The sequence below is a fragment of the Oncorhynchus gorbuscha genome, linkage group LG23 (assembly GCF_021184085.1).
Source record: "Oncorhynchus gorbuscha isolate QuinsamMale2020 ecotype Even-year linkage group LG23, OgorEven_v1.0, whole genome shotgun sequence".
In the NCBI taxonomy this organism is placed as follows: domain Eukaryota; kingdom Metazoa; phylum Chordata; class Actinopteri; order Salmoniformes; family Salmonidae; genus Oncorhynchus; species Oncorhynchus gorbuscha.
In genome coordinates, this window is record NC_060195.1 from 65,234,660 (window position 1) to 65,254,878 (window position 20,219).

Here is a 20,219-nt window from a genome sequence, read left to right on the forward strand (position 1 = left end):
CTAACAGTTTTCAGTAACACTTGTAGTCTGGATTGACTTCATATCAATCATATCATAGTCCTAATTATCTCATAGTCCTAATCATATCATAGTCCTAATCATCTCATAGTCCTAATCATCTCATAGTCATAATCATATCATAGTCAATCATCATAGTCAATCATGCCATAGTCATATCATAGTCAATCATATCATAGTCCTAATCATATCATAGTCCTAATCATCTCATAGTCCTAATCATATCATAGTCCTAATCATATCATAGTCCTAATCATCTCATAGTCCTAATCATCTCATAGTCCTAATCATATGATAGTCAATCATATCATAGTCCTAATCATCTCATAGTCCTAATCATCTCATAGTCCTAATCATCTCATAGTCCTAATCATCTCATAGTCCTAATCATATCATAGTCAATCATATCATAGTCAATCATATCATAGTCCTAATCATATCATAGTCCTAATCATCTCATAGTTCTAATCATCTCATAGTCATAATCATATCATAGTCAATCATATCATAGTCAATCATGTCATAATCATGCCATAGTCAATCATGTCATAGTAATAATCATATCATCAGATTGGATTTGATGATAATCATGTCATCATATCATAGTAATAATCATCATAGTCAATCACGTCATAATCATATAATAGTATAATCATATCATAGTCATAATAGTATTATAATCTTATCATAGTCATGGTGGTATTAGTCAGGCAGACTAGAGATAGAGGCATGTAAAGGATATTTATATCAGAAGAGGTTTATTTTAACCCTCTTTCTGTTGCCCAGAAGTCTAACAGTGATTAGAGAGGCTAAAGCCACCTTTCCCCTCCAGTAGCCAAGTATTGATTATCACCTGCTGCCTCGACACGCAAACTCCAGGATACGGCTGCATATTTCAACAGGGGCATTGACGGAATCTCTGACTGGGGGGTTCTGGAGAACCGGAACCCCTGTAGATGATGGAAGAGCAGACAGGCAGGGCTGTGATTTAGAATGTGATGCAGAAGGGTCAGAAAGAGATTAGGCCCAGTACTCATGGGAAGCAAACTGTTCCAACTGTACCAATGTGCAGTTCCATTGACTGACTGAGTTCCATTTGGCTGTTCAGTCTAAGGAGAAATGTAGGCCTAACACAGAGGAGGAAGTAGCAGTCCCTCTCCAGACTGAGTGTCTATTGCTTTTTTTTAAAGCCTAAATGAGGCAGAAAATACTGAGGGAGCTCTGATGAGCACTGGTCCCTTTTCTGTGGTTGCCCAGGGTGCTACATCATGTTTGTGAATGTGTTTCACTCGTTCGCCCGCCCGCCACTCTCCAGAGGTCTTTACTGTGGAGCCAGCGTTGTTAATGGGCTGTAGGGAGGAGATATGGCCCACTGCTCCGATCTGCACTCATTAAAATGAAGCTGAAACGTTAAAGAGAACCAGACAGACACCATTTTTTAACAGCACACACCTTAGTGCAGTAAACTAAGCACACCGCATAGTGAGGTGTTGGTGCTTGGATCAAAGCGATACCAAAAGAGATACCATATGATTGCTTATGACCTTATGACCTGACCTGTCTAGCCGATATGTAAGTTGATGCTTGAATGTAATAGGTGCTCCTATCTGGCCTTTCCTGACCTTAAAAGTTTTCAGACACAAGATGTCATCAAGCAGCATACGCTCTGTTCCCGATAGAGGTGAAGTTATAGAATCTGAATCCCTTGAGTGTTATGGAACGCTGAGTGCCTTAAAATGTACGCATGAAGTTCCAATGAAAATCAGGAAGCGATAGGAACTACCAACGACATGCTATTGATGACAGACAAGTTTCAGAAAATTCCAACTATGACCTTCAGTGACTGTGTAACCACTAGACTACACTATTTACCAATATATATTTTTAAACTATTGTACTCATTCTAATATTTTTCATGATGATATTTGCAGATTAAGATATGAATGAAACCACATTCCTTCTTTCACAGTGTTGTTTAAACATTCTACCCTTCGATAGGCCTACACCATGAATGGAAATAATCTTGAATGGGGCTGTATTTGGCCAAATCACTGTAGAAACCTCAAATTCTACACGGTGCAGGAAGTCGGTTTGTTTCCATGCCTACTGTACATACGAGCCTTACCTACCATAGAACTGAAATGGGGCTAATCTAGAATGGTCATTCTCATTCATTGAATGCAGAGTTCCGTGTGGAAGTGTATAATTCAGTATGTTTTTCAGTGCAAGAACGTGGTTGGCTGACATTTCGGTAGGTCTGTTAAATCAAGTGGAATTTCTAGCCATGTATGTTTTACCTATTTCTAGCCTCACTCTTCTCACCCCTCTCAGTTTTTGGCCTCTTTCCAGACCTGCTAAAGACCTGCCAGAAGCACTCCCGGGAGATTGAACTTCTTTCCGTAAGTATAACGTTTTTTTCACTTTACATTAAAGGATAGTTCACCTCAGTGGTGCCAATCTTTCCTATTAATTTGAATCCTGAGACATTTACACAACAGATGCCGTGGGATATGGAGCTCGACTATAGGCCACATTTGAGGCATGACAAACTTTGGCTTTGGAGAATGAAGCCACATAGGCCGTACTATGGGAGTAAGGGAGGTATGGGGATTACGCAGCACTGTCAACCCACACGCTGTCATGCAGCCTGTCCAGAGACGGAAGAGAGACATTCCACTCCCTAATTGTTTCTAGTTCATAAACAGTCAATGAACTAAGCAGACCCAGCTGCTATCATATTGGTGTGGACTGTGAAAAATAAAATCAATGGCAAAGCCTGAGTAAGATATCTTCATTTATCCACCTTTTTTTCCCAGACATGAAGTCCGGTTGGGACTGACAAAACTGGACTGTGCACTGACACCCCATGCTTGGGGATTGTGAGCTTGTGACAGTTCTTTCCTTGTGGATGGGATGTTGTGTGTACTTTAGTCTCAAGCATCTTCTATTCCACAGACAGAAGGGATGTGAAATGCCTACTTTAGCAAGCTAGGTTCAATTGTAGTGTGCTCAGTCTGAGTGGGGAGTTATCAAATGTTTTCTGAACAGTAGGTAGCTTAGCTTCTTATTTTGATAAATCTGGTTGCAGCTGTAGATAATATAGCCTGCAGTAGATCTACATGTTTTTAGTTGACAATGCTGCAGAAGTGGTTGTTCCTTCCATAATTTCTATGGCAGGAACTCAAACTAGCGGTTAATTCTTATTTAAACTAGGCAAGTCAGTTAAGAACTAATTCTTATTTTCAATGATGGCCTAGGAACAGTGGGTTAACTGCCTTGCTCAGGAGTAGAAAGACAGATTTGTACCTTGTCAGCTCAGGGATTCGATCTTGCAACCTTTCGGTTACTAGTCCAACGCTCTAACCACTAGGCTACCTGCAGTGTTTACATAGGGATGTTCAGAGAAATCAGGAGTTCTCCTTCTCGTCATCATGCCGTCAGTAGGACTAGGGGTTCACCACTAGTGGGTGGATATTGAATCAGGAATTCCATAGCCATTTTATTTAAAAAATATATATATTTGTAAACACCCACCCACAGGAGAGCATTGCTACTGTAAGCGTTATACAGTGGGTTTGAATGAAATATACATATTAAGCCACAATGTTATCAGCAGGGTTAATACTCAAGTGCTGCCAGTTGATAAGTCTTGCCTTGTGCTTCTGATAGAAGGTTGCTCTGACACAGGCTTGCTAGTGTTTAATGTCAGGCAGTAGATGGATAACAAAGTGTGTGTTGTGAATGAGTCAAAAGTTGACATGAAATACAGTCTACATTCTGTACTACAATGACAGTGAACAACTAGCTGGTGTTCATTGACTGCACACCGATAGCAGTGCTCATGGTTGAGATAGTAGAGAGAATCTCCAGGAAGGATAGGAAAAGAAGGACCTGAAGATCTGTTGATTCTGTGTTTATTCTGGAAAGTCTCCAAGTTGCAATGAGGAAACGTGCAAGCACACATGCACAAACCATACACACCAAAGTGGGAGCTGACTGAAAGTTTATTTATATTACTGTTAAAAACATGTATAAAATTGGTCCTGTTCCAGAAACAAGGCACACAATGTAAAATGTCTTGGTTCATCATCTCGATCTCAGTGTTTTAGTATCAAGCATTCCCTATATAAAAACACATCCACATTTTACAGAACTTAAAATTCCGAGCAGCAAGACAACCATGCAAGAACTTGAGCGATGCAAACGGGATGCTTTCTAGTAGTACGTCTCCCTCTCCACCCAACCTAAAACAGAGAAGATGGAAAACAGGATTTAGAGATCAATTACCTCTGCTAAAACAGGTGGACTAAGGAAGGCTGTAGCATACATAAACAATACTCATGTTAACTATCTGTGTGTAGTTCAGACGATCACGGAGGAAGACAGTCAAGTGACCGATGTCTTTAACATGGTCTCTGATAGCATACCGGTTTACTCACATCAAATGCATTTTATAAAGCCCTTTTTACATCAGCAGTTGTCAATGGAATGGACTAGACTCCCAAACATGTCTGTGTCCACTGTCTTGCACTGACTAAGCAGCAGCATATTTTTCAGATGCACTAAAGATTTACTGACTTCGCTTGTTTGCCAGATAGTAAAGCTACCTAAATATGCAGCCTTACGATCTTCCTGAGAACGAGGGAAAAGCTTGTGGTTTTGAGAGCCAAACTGACCTTAAGAATTGTATGAACAAGTACTACAGATAGTCACAGTAATAACTAAAGGGATTTAGCCTCACCTCCTGGGCTGCGTCGGATGATCAGTTTTCGGATTTCATCATAAATAAAGATGAGGAGAGAGTATGGGAAAGCGCAGAACCACCAGCTGGGTCTAAGGAGAAAAGAAAAACAAAACATAAAACAAAAATAACAGAACTGAAATGACTCCAGACCAGAGTGCACCAAGAACAGACCTTAACATTTTAAGCAACACATAGCTAAGCTTAATAGAAGTCCTCCTAGAGTTAAGTATTTTTGGTACAAAAAAAAAAAAATAATTTAAGAGATTAAGTTTACCTAACTGAAGGATCTTTACTTACTTGAGTGGGTACATTCTGAGGGCGATGCCCATCCCAGGACAGTAGGACAGGAAGGCAGCCAGGGCGGTCTCCTCAAACAGGCCGAAGATGAGAATCTTGTTCCTGAGGAGGACAGAAGCAGCATTTAAAATCAAGTCATTTCTTTGACAACAAAAACTAACATCCGATGCTCTTCAAAATGGCCACTGAACCCACCTCATTCCTTGTTGGAAGACCGAGTTCCTCCTGGTCTTACAGATGATCAAATCAGCCCACTGTACAACTACAATACTGGCGAAGAATGCTGTGTGGCAGGTGAACTCCACAATCTTTCTCTGTTCATAAGTCTGTGGGAAACAGTCAGCAACAGAGGGAGAAACAGTCAAAACACAGTCAGCTAATCATCTACAATCAACAAGGCTTGTGAAAAGCACATTGGTGTCTGCATACTCACCCACTGCTGGCCATAGCTATCCTCCAGGTCATTGCAAAATTTGTTGTCCCAGTCCACACGAATACCTAGCAGTCTAGAGGGTAAGAACCCATTCTCAGCAAGGATCACAAAGTATGTGAAGAACCCAGCCAAAGCCTGGATCATACCTGTGGAGAGGGGATACGATGGGTGCATTTGTATCAGATTCTATCCATGTCATTCTGTCTGTTGGTTTTCTATGTTGCATCAATCTCCATAAAAAAAATTTTAAAGTTTGATTGTCACATACACCGGATAGGTGCAGGAGAATGTGTTGTTTTACAGGGTCAGCCATAGTAGTCGGGTGCTCCTGGAGCTTATTAAGGTTAACTGCCTTGCTCAAGGGGGTGGTGACAGATTTTCCACCTTGTCGGCTCAGGTATTCGAACCAGCGACCTTTCAGTTACTGGGCCAACACTAACCGCTAGGCTACCTGCCACCCTACAGTGATTCCCAAGGAGTATCACGTTGGTGGGAGAGGTTTGCGACCCATGATATGATGCAACCGTATGTGAATGCTGTCCATATCAGTGTTTCCTCTTAAGGAAAGTCCCGCTCACGTGGAAACCTCTGGTTTAAACCTATTTTTGGCTCCATCACCAAAGTGTGAAACTCTTGAGCCAGAGACATCCCATAATCACTCAGAGACCCCTTCTCTTATCACCATGGAGGCTATTTCTGGCGCATACCCCACTTCCAGCTGATCCCAAAACCACCCAGTCAACTTAAGAGTTAGAATCCAGTTTGAGGTGTATGAGATGTTAATCTTTCATCTAAGAATGAAAATACTTTGTATTTTGTATCGGTCTTACCGATTTGACCGTAGGCTATGCTGATAAGTCTTTCGTTCACCAGTTTGTCTGTTTTGGAGTTTCTGGGCTGTCTCTTCATGATGTCACTCTCAGCAGCTTCGTAGGCCAGGGAGATGGCGGGGACCTGCAAAGTTGAGGACGATTTCAACAATTAGAATAAAACTAAACGGTAAACAAAGATTTAGAAGAAAAAACATCTTAAATACACAAATTCCTTACCATGTCAGTTCCCAAGTCGATACAGAGGATGGTGACGGTTCCTAGGGGCAGTGGAATGTTGGCAATGATGAAGAAGAGGAAGGGTGTGATTTCTGGAATGTTACTGGTCAGGGTGTAGGCGATGGACTTCTTCAAGTTGTCAAAGATCAGACGGCCTAGGAAAGGTACATGCATAACGTTGGTGAAAATAATGCAGAATAGAAGGAACCCCATCCATTCTAAATCCACTGAAATGCTGCTTCTACCTTCTTCAACACCAGTCACAATGGAGGCAAAGTTGTCATCCAGGAGGATCATGTCTGCAGCCTGCTTGGAGACGTCAGATCCAGAGATACCCATTGCAACACCTATGTCAGCCTTCTTCAGAGCAGGAGAATCGTTCACACCATCACCTGTCACAGCTACAATAGCACCCTGTGGATAAGGAGGAGAGGTGTTTGAGTCTATGTAGAGAGAAGTCTAGAGAGAGAAAACTGGTGTAAACACATTTTTAATTTTAAAGGAATTTATCTACGCTACAGTCACTCTGTTTACCTCTCGTGAGATAGGCCTAGTGTCTTTAAGTTGAGCTGAATATTACCTGGCGCTGGCAGCCCTCCACAATAATAAGCTTCTGCTGAGGAGAGGTTCTGGCAAACACAATCTCTGTGTGATATTTCAGGATGTCGTCCAACTGTTCAGCGCTCAGGTCCTTGAGGTCACCGCCATGGACCACACAGGCCTTGGCATCCCTGGGAAAAATGTACCCTTTATTTATGGAAAATCCCATTGATATGAAGACATTTCTACAATGTCTATAAGCACTCATGAAAAGTACCCGACATTCAAGCCTGAATGAAATCTTTGGGAGAAGGCCTTCAAAAATGATTTTTTTTTAGAGAAACTGCAGGAGTTTAACAGTTTCCAATAACAGAACTTAAATATTTGTTGTATTACCTAGGGTCAACTTCATTGACTGGAATGTTCAGACGAGCAGCAATGTCTTCAACAGTCTCATTTCCTTCAGAAATGATGCCCACACCCTTGGCAATGGCTTTAGCAGTGATGGGATGATCACCAGTGACCATGATAACCTAAGGGAAGAGGAGTGGTCTGATCACAGTGGCTGCTATGTGGATTGACTGAAGAGTGTTGTGTATAGTATGATATTGCCATACCTTGATTCCAGCACTCCTGCACTTGCCCACAGCGTCAGGCACAGCAGCACGGGGAGGGTCAATCATGGACATTAGGCCAACGAAGCACAGATTCTCAGTTGGGAAGTTCACCTCTTCACAATCGAACTGGAAGCCCTCAGCGAACTGGTCATCAGGGAGCTGGAAATGACAGAACCCTAGACGGATACAAAATTGTGAAAATGTGAATTGAAATAAGGAGCAAAAGCGCAATTTTACACCTCACATTGGATCATTTGACAACACAGATGGAAGAAAATACAGTAGTATTGGCTAGTGATGACTGAAATAAATGACTATTACCTAGCACTCGCTCTCCCAGACCACCCAGTTCCATGTAGGCGTTCTGGAAAGAGTCCTTCATCTCATCATCCAGAGGCTGTTCTTTGCCCTGGATCAAAATGGTGGAGCAGCGGTCCAGAATCCTCTCAGGGGCTCCCTTCATCACCAGCAGATGCTTGGACTCACCCTCATTCTTGTTCAGGTGAACTGAGAGCTAAAGGATAAAATTATAGGAGCAGCCATTTTGAAAACAGATTACCAGAGTAGGGATAACAATGTTGATCTCTGTGCTAAAGGGAAGGGTTTTCAAATGTATCCCCTTATTTCGTGTTGCATGGTGCTATCGTGCCATTAACCTACCTGGTATTTGTTGGTGGAGTTGAATGGGATCTCAGCAACCTTTGTGTACTGGTCTCTCATGCCTTGCACAGACCCACAGCACAGCTCAATACACTTCAGCAGGGCAGACTCTGAGGCATCACCAGCCACATCTCTCTGTTAGAGGGAAACGAGTAGGCAGATGAAGTGGACGTGGTATGCCGCACATTCTTTCACACACTAGCACTTCCGAGGACCTGGTATATCCTTATGTGGCCTAAGACATTAAAATGCCCTCCATCAATTTAAACAGATTTAATGTAAAGGAAATCTTTGTAGATTTTGTCTTCTACCAGGCTCAGACAGTGACAGAGAAACTGAAAATAAGGGGTAAAATTAAGTGTGGTAATCACAGCTAGTCCAAGGGGAGATGATTAACGGAAGGAGAGGTTATATTCCAGGGGATTGCGAGGGCTGAGGCAATATGAGGCTGCCTTTTCAGCAGCTTTATATGCTGAACTCCTGTCGATAGCTCCATGTGTATACTGTTGTCAATTCACTCTGGGGAAATGAGACACTTACTTTAAGGATAGGAATACCGCTCTGTTCTGCCAGGAAGACGGCACGGTTACACAGGCCAGCGACTCTAGCCAGGGCAGCCCAGGTGGCAGAGCTCCTGTCAAAGGAGGTACCACTCTGGTTCTCTGTGGTGTCAGCCTCATGGATCTGGTTGTCGAACCACATGTGAGCCACGGTCATTCTGTTCTGAGTCAGGGTTCCGGTCTTGTCAGAGCAAATGGTGGAGGTGGAGCCCAAGGTCTCAACAGCTTCGAGATTCTTCACCAGGCAGTTCTTCTTGGCCATACGCTTGGCAGTCAGAGTTAAACACACCTACGGAGAAAGCCAAAAGCCACTCAACATGTCTGTCGAACAAAATTGGCAATGTACTGGTTTCTGGAGCCATATGTGAAGTGTTTGGGGGGAGAGAGAGACACACACTCCCGAAAGACCGTACTCACAGTTACAGTGGCCAGGAGACCCTCAGGCACGTTAGCGACAATGATTCCGATGAGGAAGATGACAGCTTCCAGCCATGAGTATCCGAGGATGAGGGACAGGACAAAGAAAGACATGCCCAGGAAGACGGCCACACCGGTGATGATGTGGATGAAGTGCTCAATTTCAATAGAGATTGGGGTACGTCCGACTTCCAGGCCAGAGGCGAGGGTAGCAATACGACCCATAACAGTGCGGTCACCAGTGTTGATGACAATACCTCTGGCAGTTCCTGCAGGAAATAACATGCAGATTTCATTTAACAATCATGCCATCATATTGACTACTGTTTAACAGCAGTTGACATTGATTCAAACTCAGAAATGGTGGACATCATTTATACAGCAACAGGACTTCAAAGATAACAAACCATGACTGGGCTTTCTTTTATTTATTTGCCAGGGACCATGTACAACATGCCCTTGCACCAGATTTAGCTAGATTGCCATTGTTTGTTTTTTTTAAATCTGTGGTCCCTGGGCAGAATTTATTTTTATTTGGTTTGTTTTTCATCTGAGCAAAGTACCTTCAACACAGTTGGTAGAGAAGAAGGCAATGTTCCTCGTCTCCAGGGGGTTGTCATTGGAGTAGTCCGGAGTACGGGTCTGGGGCTCAGATTCACCAGTGAGGGAGGAGTTGTCCACCTAAGTGGGGAGGGAATTAGATTAATACAATAATGACTGGCACGGACATGGGTGGAACGTGACGTATTTGGAGCAAGGGGATTTTAAAGTACCCACTTTGCAACCGCTGGCAGAGATGATTCTCAAATCGGCGGGAATCCTATCTCCACCTTTCACCTCCACCAGATCTCCAACCACCACTTGTTGAGCGTTGATGTTCATCTTCTCACCGTCACGGACAACCAGGGCTTGCTACAAGGTAGAGGACACAACAAGATTCATCTTTAAATGTAACAATAAAGGAAAAGAAAACGCCTTCAAAAAGAAGTGTTTCTAAAACAGCCAGTACCTGTGGGACCAGGTTCTTGAAGGAGTCCATGATCTTTGAGCTCTTGGCCTCTTGGTAGTAGGAGAAACAGCCAGTAACAATGACAACAGCAGAGAGTACAACACCCAGGTACAACTGTGTGGGACAAAGATGCAGAACGTGTTAAAATTAAGTTAACTCCCCCGCACAAACACCAGTGCAAAAGAACTACAAAACCCAAGCATCATCTGCTTTCAATTCCATCACAATGTCAATAAAAATCAACATTCTTCATCTTGGAATCTTACGTTATCATTGGCCGGCTCATCCTCCATGGCTGCCTGGATTCCGTAGGCCAGGAAGCAGAGGAGAGCGCCAGTCCACAGCAGCATGGAGAACCCGCCAAACATCTGCTTGCAGAACTTCACCCACTCAGGGGTAGTGGGAGGAGGGGTCAGGGAATTGGGGCCATCACGGGCAAGGTTCTCGGCAGCCTTAGCACTGGATAACCCCTGAGGAAATACAAAATTGGTTGTGTTACTTTACATGTCAAGACCTCAAATTAAGATGCTGTAGGAGGATACTTAATTTAAAAATAAATGGGTGCTTCCCTCCCACCCAACCTTTTAAGGGTATACCATTATTGACCCTTGCTTTTTTAAATCAAGCATGTTGCTATAGTCGGGCATATCTAGGTACCCCCCCCCTCCATTCTTGAGATTCTCTCTCACGGCACGTGATAAGGAGAGAGGAAGCAAATTGTCAACACAATAATATCTCTCTACAAGGTCTGTCAGTGGCAGACAGAGACACTGCAGGGCCAAGTCATAACTCTAATTTCACATAAGGCAGAGAACAGAGAAACAAGTCAATGGGGCTCTGGAGAGAGTCGAGGTGCTGACAGTTGCCAGGCAACTCGCTGCAAACAATGAAAACAGTGCCATCTACTCTGCTGGGATTGAGCGCATCCTAAATCTGGGTTGAGGTGCTATGAGCCTGCTGCTTGTGAATTATTCAAAAGGACCACTCGGCTGCGCTGCAAGGTTTGGAGGCGGTAATCTACTATTCCCCTTGATCTCTCAATCATGATCAAGAGTCCATTTGTATGGATGTAAAAGAGGGATAAAGCAGCTGTCGTATTGCCTTGGATATTTGTCACATCCAAGCCTGATGACCCCCTTCTTCCACGGTTTAATAATTGGAAGAGATCCCAAGAGTCCGAAACCCATAACTTGTGCAGAACTTTGAAGTCCATCACTTGACTTAATTTTTCTATTCAATAATTGAAACTATTCAAATTGAGGAGAACCGAGCTGAATTGCCTTCCAGCTGTGGTCGATAAACAACTAATTTGTTAACAGAAAACAGTGCAGGGGAGATTAATGAATCGCCAACTGAAATGAAAATGAGTGAAGCTCCAGACTTACCCTACTAAGGTCGGTGCCGTATTTGCGGTTGAGCTCATCCAGGGTCAGTTTATGGTCATCCTATGGGACAGAGATTAGGAACATGTCACTGACAATCGTATTGCATTACTTGCATCGCCAAGCTTGACACCAAGTCAGTGACATCAACACACACGAGTGACCAAGACTTGTGATTTAAAGATGAACTTCCCAGGTCCTGAAAGAGAATGAAAGTGAGAGAAGCCAACTCACCAGATCAACTTCCTTTTTCAACTCATCCATGTCCCTCTCCTTCTTCATGGCCTTGGCATTCTTCTTCTTGCCTCCCTGCTCAGAGGTCGCCGCCAGCTCATACTGTTCCCGTCCTTCCTACAGAGGAGGTCAAGAAGAGATTGTTAGGAGAGAAGAAAAAATATATATACTAACATATAATAAAATAGGTAGAAAGAGGCCCTTTAGAGCTCTGCCCGAGAAAATAAAATCTTCACCCAACTCAAGCCCCTGACGCAGAATCTGCTTAGTTTCCCATAGTGTTTCCGAGGTATGAATAAAACCCAAGTCTGGGGCCCAACTCTTGAAAGGTAATTCATTGAGTCAATGAGAGACTCGCTCATTTGAATAAAGGATAAAAATGCTACTTTTCCATTACAAATGAATTACCAGAAGTCACCAAACAACTTGTGGGTTATTGATGTAGCATCGTTCTACTGAACGTAAGCCCAGTTATCATTTACAAAACAAACGTGACCTAGACAGGTATGGTGCAACAAGTACAAAGACAGTCCAAAAGGGACAGCCACAACTATCACACGGTAGGCTTTCACCTTTTAGAGTCTACGACCTGTGCTAGATAGCACAATTACTTTCACTACTCAGCAGAAGAAACTCAGATGTTTGAAAATGGCATCTGTGAAGTTCATGAGGAATGCTTAATGAACAATCATGTCACAGACCGTCACTTTGCACAACTGCGTCAATAAGGAGAGCTGTGGGAGGGGTGGGGCTGAGGGTCATTTCAACATACTCCACTGCAATCCAGGAATGTGAGACTATTAGGCCCTGTCACAATACTTTGTCCAAAATAGGGGCAAAATGAACTCTCCAGAGGGGAAAGATGCACACCATTGGCTCGGTTGTCTTGAATACACACAGAACTTTCTTCCTCTGGAGTCATCTCATTGTGAATGTCCAAAATAACCCTGGCACCTCACCTTCTGCAAACACATTGTTCATTCACTCTTCCCTTTCTCCATTATCAAAATCGGTCACTTTTGGGAAGAGGACAAAGACCTGTTGAAGAATGCGTCAGCTAGACGGCTGAAAAGGGGAGAGTGTTGGGACACTGCGGCAACAGGATAATGCACAGTACCAGATAAACATCGGTAAGGCAGTTAGCGAGCATAAATTATCCAGGTTCTACTGGTGTTCAGAAGTGTTTTGGCTGTGGGGGAGAGAGCTCTACATGCTTCTCTTGATTTGACCCAAACACAGACTTGCCCTTCTTGGAAATTCACCCCCCCACTAATACTATTTAAAAATATCCCTTTTACTTTCCCAATAGTGCACACATCCGTTATTACCACAAAGAAGCAAGGAAGGGAGGATGCTGTTATGGAAGTATTACTCAGCTGTCTCTCAAACAAAACAGGAAGCTACTGCACTGAAAACCGTAAAAAAAGGTGTGGATGTCAACAATTGTGTGGAATCTCTCACAAGATCAATCATGCAAAAACAACAGTTGTCCCACTACAAGCCTGAGAACAAATGAGGCTTTGTACCTCCATAGAGAACCATGTAAAAACAAGAATAAAAAAAATGGGGCAGAGAAATATATCTTTAGAGTGACTTTATTTTGGACAAACTGTACAGTCATTGAATTTATTCAGACCCTCTTAGCAAAACACTTAAGATACCAGGCTTACCGCATTCTTATATGGGATTACTGTAATGGTTTGATCTGGGAGTGGGAGCACCACCACTGTGGTAAACATGGCTGCATACCATTTCTCCAATAGTTGAATATACTACTCTGAACTGCATAATCGTTGTTCTCATGAACGTTGCATATGGGAGTGAGTGTAATTAGTCTGGGACAGAAAGAGAAACAACTATGTGTGAAAGAGAGTGCAAGAACGCAGGGTGGGTGGAGAAGGGGGTGAAGCCGGCAAGACATCTCTTTCCAAGAGGACAGAAAGTTTGAAAGAACAACTGTCCTCAAAAACAACAGCGATAGACAGAACAGAGCCTCAGTGAGACGAGGGGCCTCTCACTTTTACGCTAACACAACACCACCGCCAGATCAACAAAAGTTCATAAAAGACGGTTGAGCGGGTGCATATTTTACAGCCAGGGTCGAATTCCTGTGAACACCATTCCTGCTTCTGTTCCTGTACGTGTGCCAAATACAAAAGCTGTTCACTCAAGCATATTGGCTCCTCCTCGCCCTGGGACTTTGCACCGTTGCTACAGGCGACATAACCACACCTCTCGGATATCTGAATGGACCGAGTCACGTGTTACTCTCCTCCCCCTTTTCTCTCCAGTTTAGAAAAAAGTTCATTTATTCACAAGAAACGCATTTAAAACTCCCACCACGTCCACTGGAAGAGTCGGTTTTCCCACAGAACAAAAGATGGTGAATGCCTGGGTTTCTCCTTAAGACCCCAGGAACCACAGTTAAAAGCAGAATACGAATCAAATGGGATGCAACTTCCTTTATTGCACTAGTCTGAAATGTAGGTTAGAACAGAACGCACATGGCTATTGCGAAATGCCTATTGTGAGTAGGCCTATGGGACAAACGTTTTTTTATTATTATTTTTTTACAATTCCCATGGCAGTTGGAATAGAAATTACAGTGGAGGAAACAGAAGGTGTAATGTGTGGTACTCTCGTTTGGCAGCTAAGCCAAACGAGCAGAGGGAGATCGAGCAGGAGAGAGAAAGGGGCAGTGGGGGTGAGATGTGTTCTCTGTCACAGAGATGGGGTGGCGTGTGACAAAAGGGATGCCTAATACATAGTGACTGTGGAGTGGAAAGAATGTGAAATCCTCAGTAGAGAGAGAGCATTTTTTTTTTAAAGAGCGCTAGAGAGCAGGTCTCTTGGTTCCACAGTGGACCCCTGGGGGAAAGAATGGTCAGCTGAGGCCACAACCTGATAGTAGCTCAGAGATGGAACACTGGAGAGAAATAAAATAATCCCCCAATTACTTCACCATATAAAAAGGCCGTGTTTTGGACATGTTCTAGGCCTCATTTGTTTACAATGGAGATTTTCCACAAGCCACTTTCCATCACACTCAGTGGTGGAATCTTTAAAACAAATGACACCCCCCCCCCTTGATGAAAGATGGCGAGAAAAGAAGTGGAATAACAAAGAAAGAATGTGCCCTAATAACGTTACAGGAAAACAGCCTTGTTTTCAGATCATCGCAGTTTATTTTGAGAGATGGAAACAATAGCCATAGTATTCCATTTCGGGAAGGAACTTTTGGGCGTTTCAATTTGTTGACAGTGAGCAGTTGAATACTATCATACCTCTTGATTTTCCATTTCATTACAGAAAAACTGATTTTTTCCTCCATCTACTATTCAATAAGTTTGTCAAAATTTTTTTTTTTTTAAATCTGCCAGCTCCCCCTGAACAGGAGCCTATGAACAATGATGACAATGCAGCAACTGGTGCCTCATCTTCACAGCGGTCTCCCTTCCATATACACCTCACCACTCTAACCAACCCTTTGGTCCCTCCAGCCCTATGCCACCCTCATCCCCCCCCCCCCTATGGTCTCCTGGAAATCATTAGTCCGGCTGTCCAAGCATCTGTGCCTATTGTGCGTGTACTGGACCAGAGCGCTGAGAAGAGGACAGGAGGGGTGGGGGCAGAGCAGAGTGTTCACCACCATACAGGGAAAGAATCCAAAACATGGAGGTTTGCTGCTCTGCATTCACATCATACAACCAATCTGTCTCTCTAGTCACCCCTCTCTTACTGTAGCTGTGAATGCATCATTTATCACTGTGCCCGTGTGATCTGTTGCCCAGCAGGGAGTGGCGAGCCTTTTATATGATGCTATTAACCTCCCCGATATCCCACCAGTCTGCCATACAGTACCCAAATACAGGAGTCACAGGTAGGTAGCTGTAAAATATATATAAAACATCAAATAAAAATCACCCCAATAGTTGATTCAAATTTAATAAAACTATTGTTTGTTTTTTAAAAGCAGTGACTTTAATACATGAGGGCTGTAGTTGATGTAGGTCTTCCCAAAGACACATTGTAGGCCTATCTGAACATTCGCAGAATGTAGGCTACACAAGAAATGTCATACACAACCATATGCCAAATCCATATACAACAATTAAGCCTTATGTGGAATACATTTATTTTTTTAACGAGATTTTGCAGTTGCTCAAAATGTTATTAAGGAACAGTTCGGTATTTTCCCCCAGAGTCAGATGACCTCGTGGATACCATTGTTGGGTCTCTGCGTCCAGTATTACGAAACTTACGAGGTATTTTCGTGAGCCAATGCTAACTAGAGTTAGCGTGTTCCCATATACTTCAAGTCATTGCGCTAACGCTAGTTGGAAATTTCCTTCAAACTGAACGTAGACATAAAAATGGGATCCACGAGTTTGTCTAACTCTGGGGAAGTAGATAAGGGCATCCTGCTCAAATCCAGAACTATCATTTTAAGCAGCCAAAGTGAATTATTCCAATGTAGGTCATCTACATAAAAGCGATATTCTTTCAACGAGCATGACAAAAAAAATAAACACTGACGACTTTGGCGCATGGTTAATATTGTGATTGGGGTGGACTACGGTTATTATTCAATTTATGAAGAACAGACTTTCGCAACAGCCTACAGTCGCAACTAACCTGAACATTTCCTACATTTCTCATTGATGAACAAAATTCAGTCAAGCGGGTTACAAGTCACCATGAAAGACCATCACTTATATTCAGAAGTGGACTACAGACTCTGTATGGCCGTCTATCTCAAAGTAACAGAAGTCACAAGATAGTATGTCTGCCTCCACTTCCCGCAACTCGAATTTAAACAGACCACGCTACATTTGTAGCCACCTTGGCGGCAGTTTACTTTGATGAAAATAAACATTGTATCAATCTTCAAACGTATCTTACACCGCCAATTCTATCGTAGCGTTTACAAGCTTTTCTCCTTGGCGACTAGATCCAAGCTAACCAACCTGTGGATATTCAGTATCAATGTTAAAAACACCACATTTTTAACGCTAATTGACACTCGATCAAGACACGTTATGAAAGTAACTTTTGTTCAGCGTACAAAATGCGGAAGTCACGCTCCCATCGCAGGCATTTTGAAAAAGAAAAATGCGGCCAACTACGTACATGTGATAATTTCAAAACAACTTCGACTGTATTATATATATTTTTTAAATCAATACCACTTTTGACAAGTAGCCTACAATTAAGAATTGCGTAAATTAGGCTACATTAGCATTTCATGGAGCTGGAATGTGAAGATGGAAAGAAAAAGCGCACTTACTCCACGTCCCATGTTTGCAGTTTGTGGAGGAAAAAAACTTATTGAACAATCAAATCCCAATTTACTTTAAAACGAATTGAAAAATGTATTGCCCCTGGATGCGCCCTTATCCACACGTGTCACTCCTACCGGACACGCATCCAAGCTCCCCGTTTCATTAAAAGGTCCAATACTTATATACAGTGTTCCTTTCGATCGTGACGTCTGCACTTTTTGCCATGGTAACATAGAATGGAGGGGCGGAGTCCCCATTATTGAATGTTTTACGATTATCGGCCTTCATAAAGTAGATTGAATCCATTGCGTGACAATGGACTTTATTCTCTGTAACTTCAAATATTTATGAAGGAAAGTCACTTGGTCTATTCTGTGCAGCCTTATTCATATTAGGATGAAATCTCTGTCAATATCTCTCACCAGTCATATTCATAATGGTGAACCTATCCTCAATCCTCTTTAAGAATACTCATTTCCACATAGATTTAAGAATGATCATGATTTAAACACACACACTCTTTCTCTCTCTCTCTCTCTCAATCACTCTCTCTTCATTCCTTATTTTAACCTCATTTATGGAAAGGGATCATTTTAGTGTAAACTCCATCACTGGTCTTTAGGAAGTTTAAACTTGGAACGAACCAGGCCGTTAAACCCTGTAGGATGTAAACTTTCCCTCCTGACCCTGTCATGAACACTTTGTGGACAATGTGACCTTGTCAGAAGAATAATGGCAGCCTGGAAGATGGCAGGTTATTGCATCTACAAATGATTAACTCTTTAACTTAGGGATCCTAACCATTAACCCCGTCTCAAGGTCCTGTTGTATGTCTTAACTACACCCTTCAGTTTGGACCCCAGTAGGAGTGCTGATCTAGGATCAGTTTGTCCTTTAGATCATAGTGAATAATATTATAGCACTTCTACTCTGAGGTGCTTTGTGGATACGGGACCAGGTATTTCACTGCAGAACCAGACAGAGGCAGATTCAACCACATGTCTATAGGTCACTGTAATTAGTGTAGTATTCTACCTGTGTGAGGTAGAATAGAATAGTATAGAACAACCCATCTTTATTGTCCACCAAAATATCAACTTTTCCCTTTGGCTTCACCCAACCATAAGACAATCTAAAATGGTGTTAATAATGAGCATTACATAATGAAAACACATTCACCCAGACACAGACTTTTCCCCCACCACCAACAGGTCAACTAAAGTCAAAGAAAACTATTTGAAATACTAATTATATTGAATTTAATATTTTTAGACACAAGACTTTGCTTCATGATTCATGTCGATGTACAGTATCATCTAGGACTTGTTATACTCAAGAAGCTGCTTGAAAGCGTTTGCATGAATTTTATTTGGAGAGACTTGATGGACAGATGGACAGACAGCAGCACACTCAGGCACAGTGTGTGTGTGTGTGTGTGTGTGTGTGTGTGTGTGTGTGTGTGTGTGTGTGTGTGTGTGTGTGTGTGTGTGTTCAAAGATGGAACTAAAAATATCTCAAATTGTATATACAAGCTGTGAGCCTGATCCAGTAAATGAGTTACCATGGAAACTATCACGTTCCTGTCCCCACAGAACGAGCGAGAGGAAGCGCTTCTCTCTTTATCTGCATAATGCCCCCTAGTGGGGAAGAAATACCAGTCCACAAGTTGGTCTCAGAGTAGGTGTCACGTTCTGTCCATCGTTCGTATGTGTTTTCCTTGTTTTAGTGTTGGTCAGGACGTGAACTGGGTGGGCATTCTATGTTGTGCGTCTGGTTTGTCTATTTCTATGTTTGGCCTGATATGGTTCTCAATCGCCTACCTCCTCACCTACCTCCTCATGCCTTTTGCACACATTGTATATAGACTGCCCATTTTTTCTACTGTGTTATTGACTTGTTAATTGTTTCTTCCATGTGTAACTCTGTGTTGTCTGTTCACACTGCTATGCTTTATCTTGGCCAGGTCGCAGTTGCAAATGAGAACTTGTTCTCAACTAGCCTACCTGGTTAAATAAAGGTGAAATAAAATAAATAAATAAATAAAATCAGAGGCAGGTGTTAGTCATTGTCTCTGATTGGGAACCATATTTAGGTACCCTGTTTTGTGTTGGGTTTTGTGGGTGATTGTTCCTGTCTCTGTGTTTTGCACCAGATAGGGCTGGTTTTGGTTTTCCACGGTCATTGTTTTGTAGTGTTCATGTTTATCCGTTTTTGATTAAACATGAGTCAATATAACCACGCTGCGTTTTGGTCCTCCTCTACTTCACCACAGGAAAACCCTGACAGTAGGATGAAGCTGTCCCAGGTATGCCTAAAGACTGATCTAAGGTCAGCTTTGCATTTGACCCATACGCAAACCCAGACAACAAAAAAAAGTCTCTCTGTTGAAGTTGCTCCCTTTTCACTGTATGCATCAAACAGCAGTGTTCCTTTTCAGTTGGTACCTTCGGTAAAACAACTATGGGGAGTAGCATTCTCACGACTTCGATTGAAGAACTAAAATCACGGCTAACAAGGCCAATGAAATCCGCGCCTTGCTGGAACCCTCTGCTTCCACAGCTCATAAGCCCGAGTCTCGGATTCATTCCTTCAATTCTTCCGCACTTCACCTCAAACATATTTGGAACACAAGACTATCTGTCTTTGCGGACCTAGGATCAAGAGAGACACTCAAGTGTTTTAGTACTATATCTCTTGACACAATGATTACATAATCATGGCCTCTAAACCTTCAAGCTGCATACTGAACCCTATTCCAACAAAACTACTGAAAGAGCTGCTTCCTGTGCTTGGCCCTCCTATGTTGAATATAATAAATGTCTCTCTATCCACCGGATGTGTACCAAACTCACTAAAAGTGGCAGTAATAAAGCCTCTCTTGAAAAAGCCAAACCTTGACCCAGAAAATATTTTTAAAACTATCAGCCTATATCGAATCTTCCATTCCTCTGAATTTTTTTAGAAAAAGCTGTTGCGC

The 20,219-nt window shown here is 42.6% G+C and overlaps 1 protein-coding gene across 1 annotated transcript; it reads right to left on the reverse strand.

Annotated features, from left to right (window-relative positions):
- Positions 1 to 4,004: 4,004 nt before the first annotated feature.
- LOC124010457 (sodium/potassium-transporting ATPase subunit alpha-1) lies at positions 4,005 to 17,407 on the reverse strand. The gene is made up of 22 exons (XM_046322899.1): positions 17,248 to 17,407; positions 11,961 to 12,077; positions 11,730 to 11,789; positions 10,611 to 10,814; positions 10,345 to 10,458; positions 10,113 to 10,247; positions 9,899 to 10,016; positions 9,336 to 9,604; positions 8,899 to 9,207; positions 8,359 to 8,493; positions 8,020 to 8,212; positions 7,699 to 7,874; positions 7,478 to 7,614; positions 7,122 to 7,272; positions 6,787 to 6,955; positions 6,542 to 6,696; positions 6,323 to 6,446; positions 5,493 to 5,638; positions 5,255 to 5,385; positions 5,060 to 5,161; positions 4,760 to 4,851; positions 4,005 to 4,262 (listed from the first exon to the last, which is right to left on the reverse strand). The coding sequence occupies exons 1-22, from the start codon at positions 17,257 to 17,259 to the stop codon at positions 4,234 to 4,236; spliced, it is 3,078 nt and encodes a 1,025-aa protein (XP_046178855.1). The 5' UTR covers positions 17,260 to 17,407; the 3' UTR covers positions 4,005 to 4,233.
- Positions 17,408 to 20,219: the final 2,812 nt, after the last annotated feature.

Bases quoted from the DNA above. Each gene is read 5' to 3' on its own strand.
- LOC124010457 (XM_046322899.1), bottom strand. The intron at 7,615-7,698 runs GTATGGCAATAT...CTCTTCCCTTAG, and splicing joins GCAGGAGTGCTGGAATCAAG to GTTATCATGGTCACTGGTGA. The intron at 6,956-7,121 runs GTAATATTCAGC...CCTTATCCACAG, and splicing joins TGGAGGGCTGCCAGCGCCAG to GGTGCTATTGTAGCTGTGAC.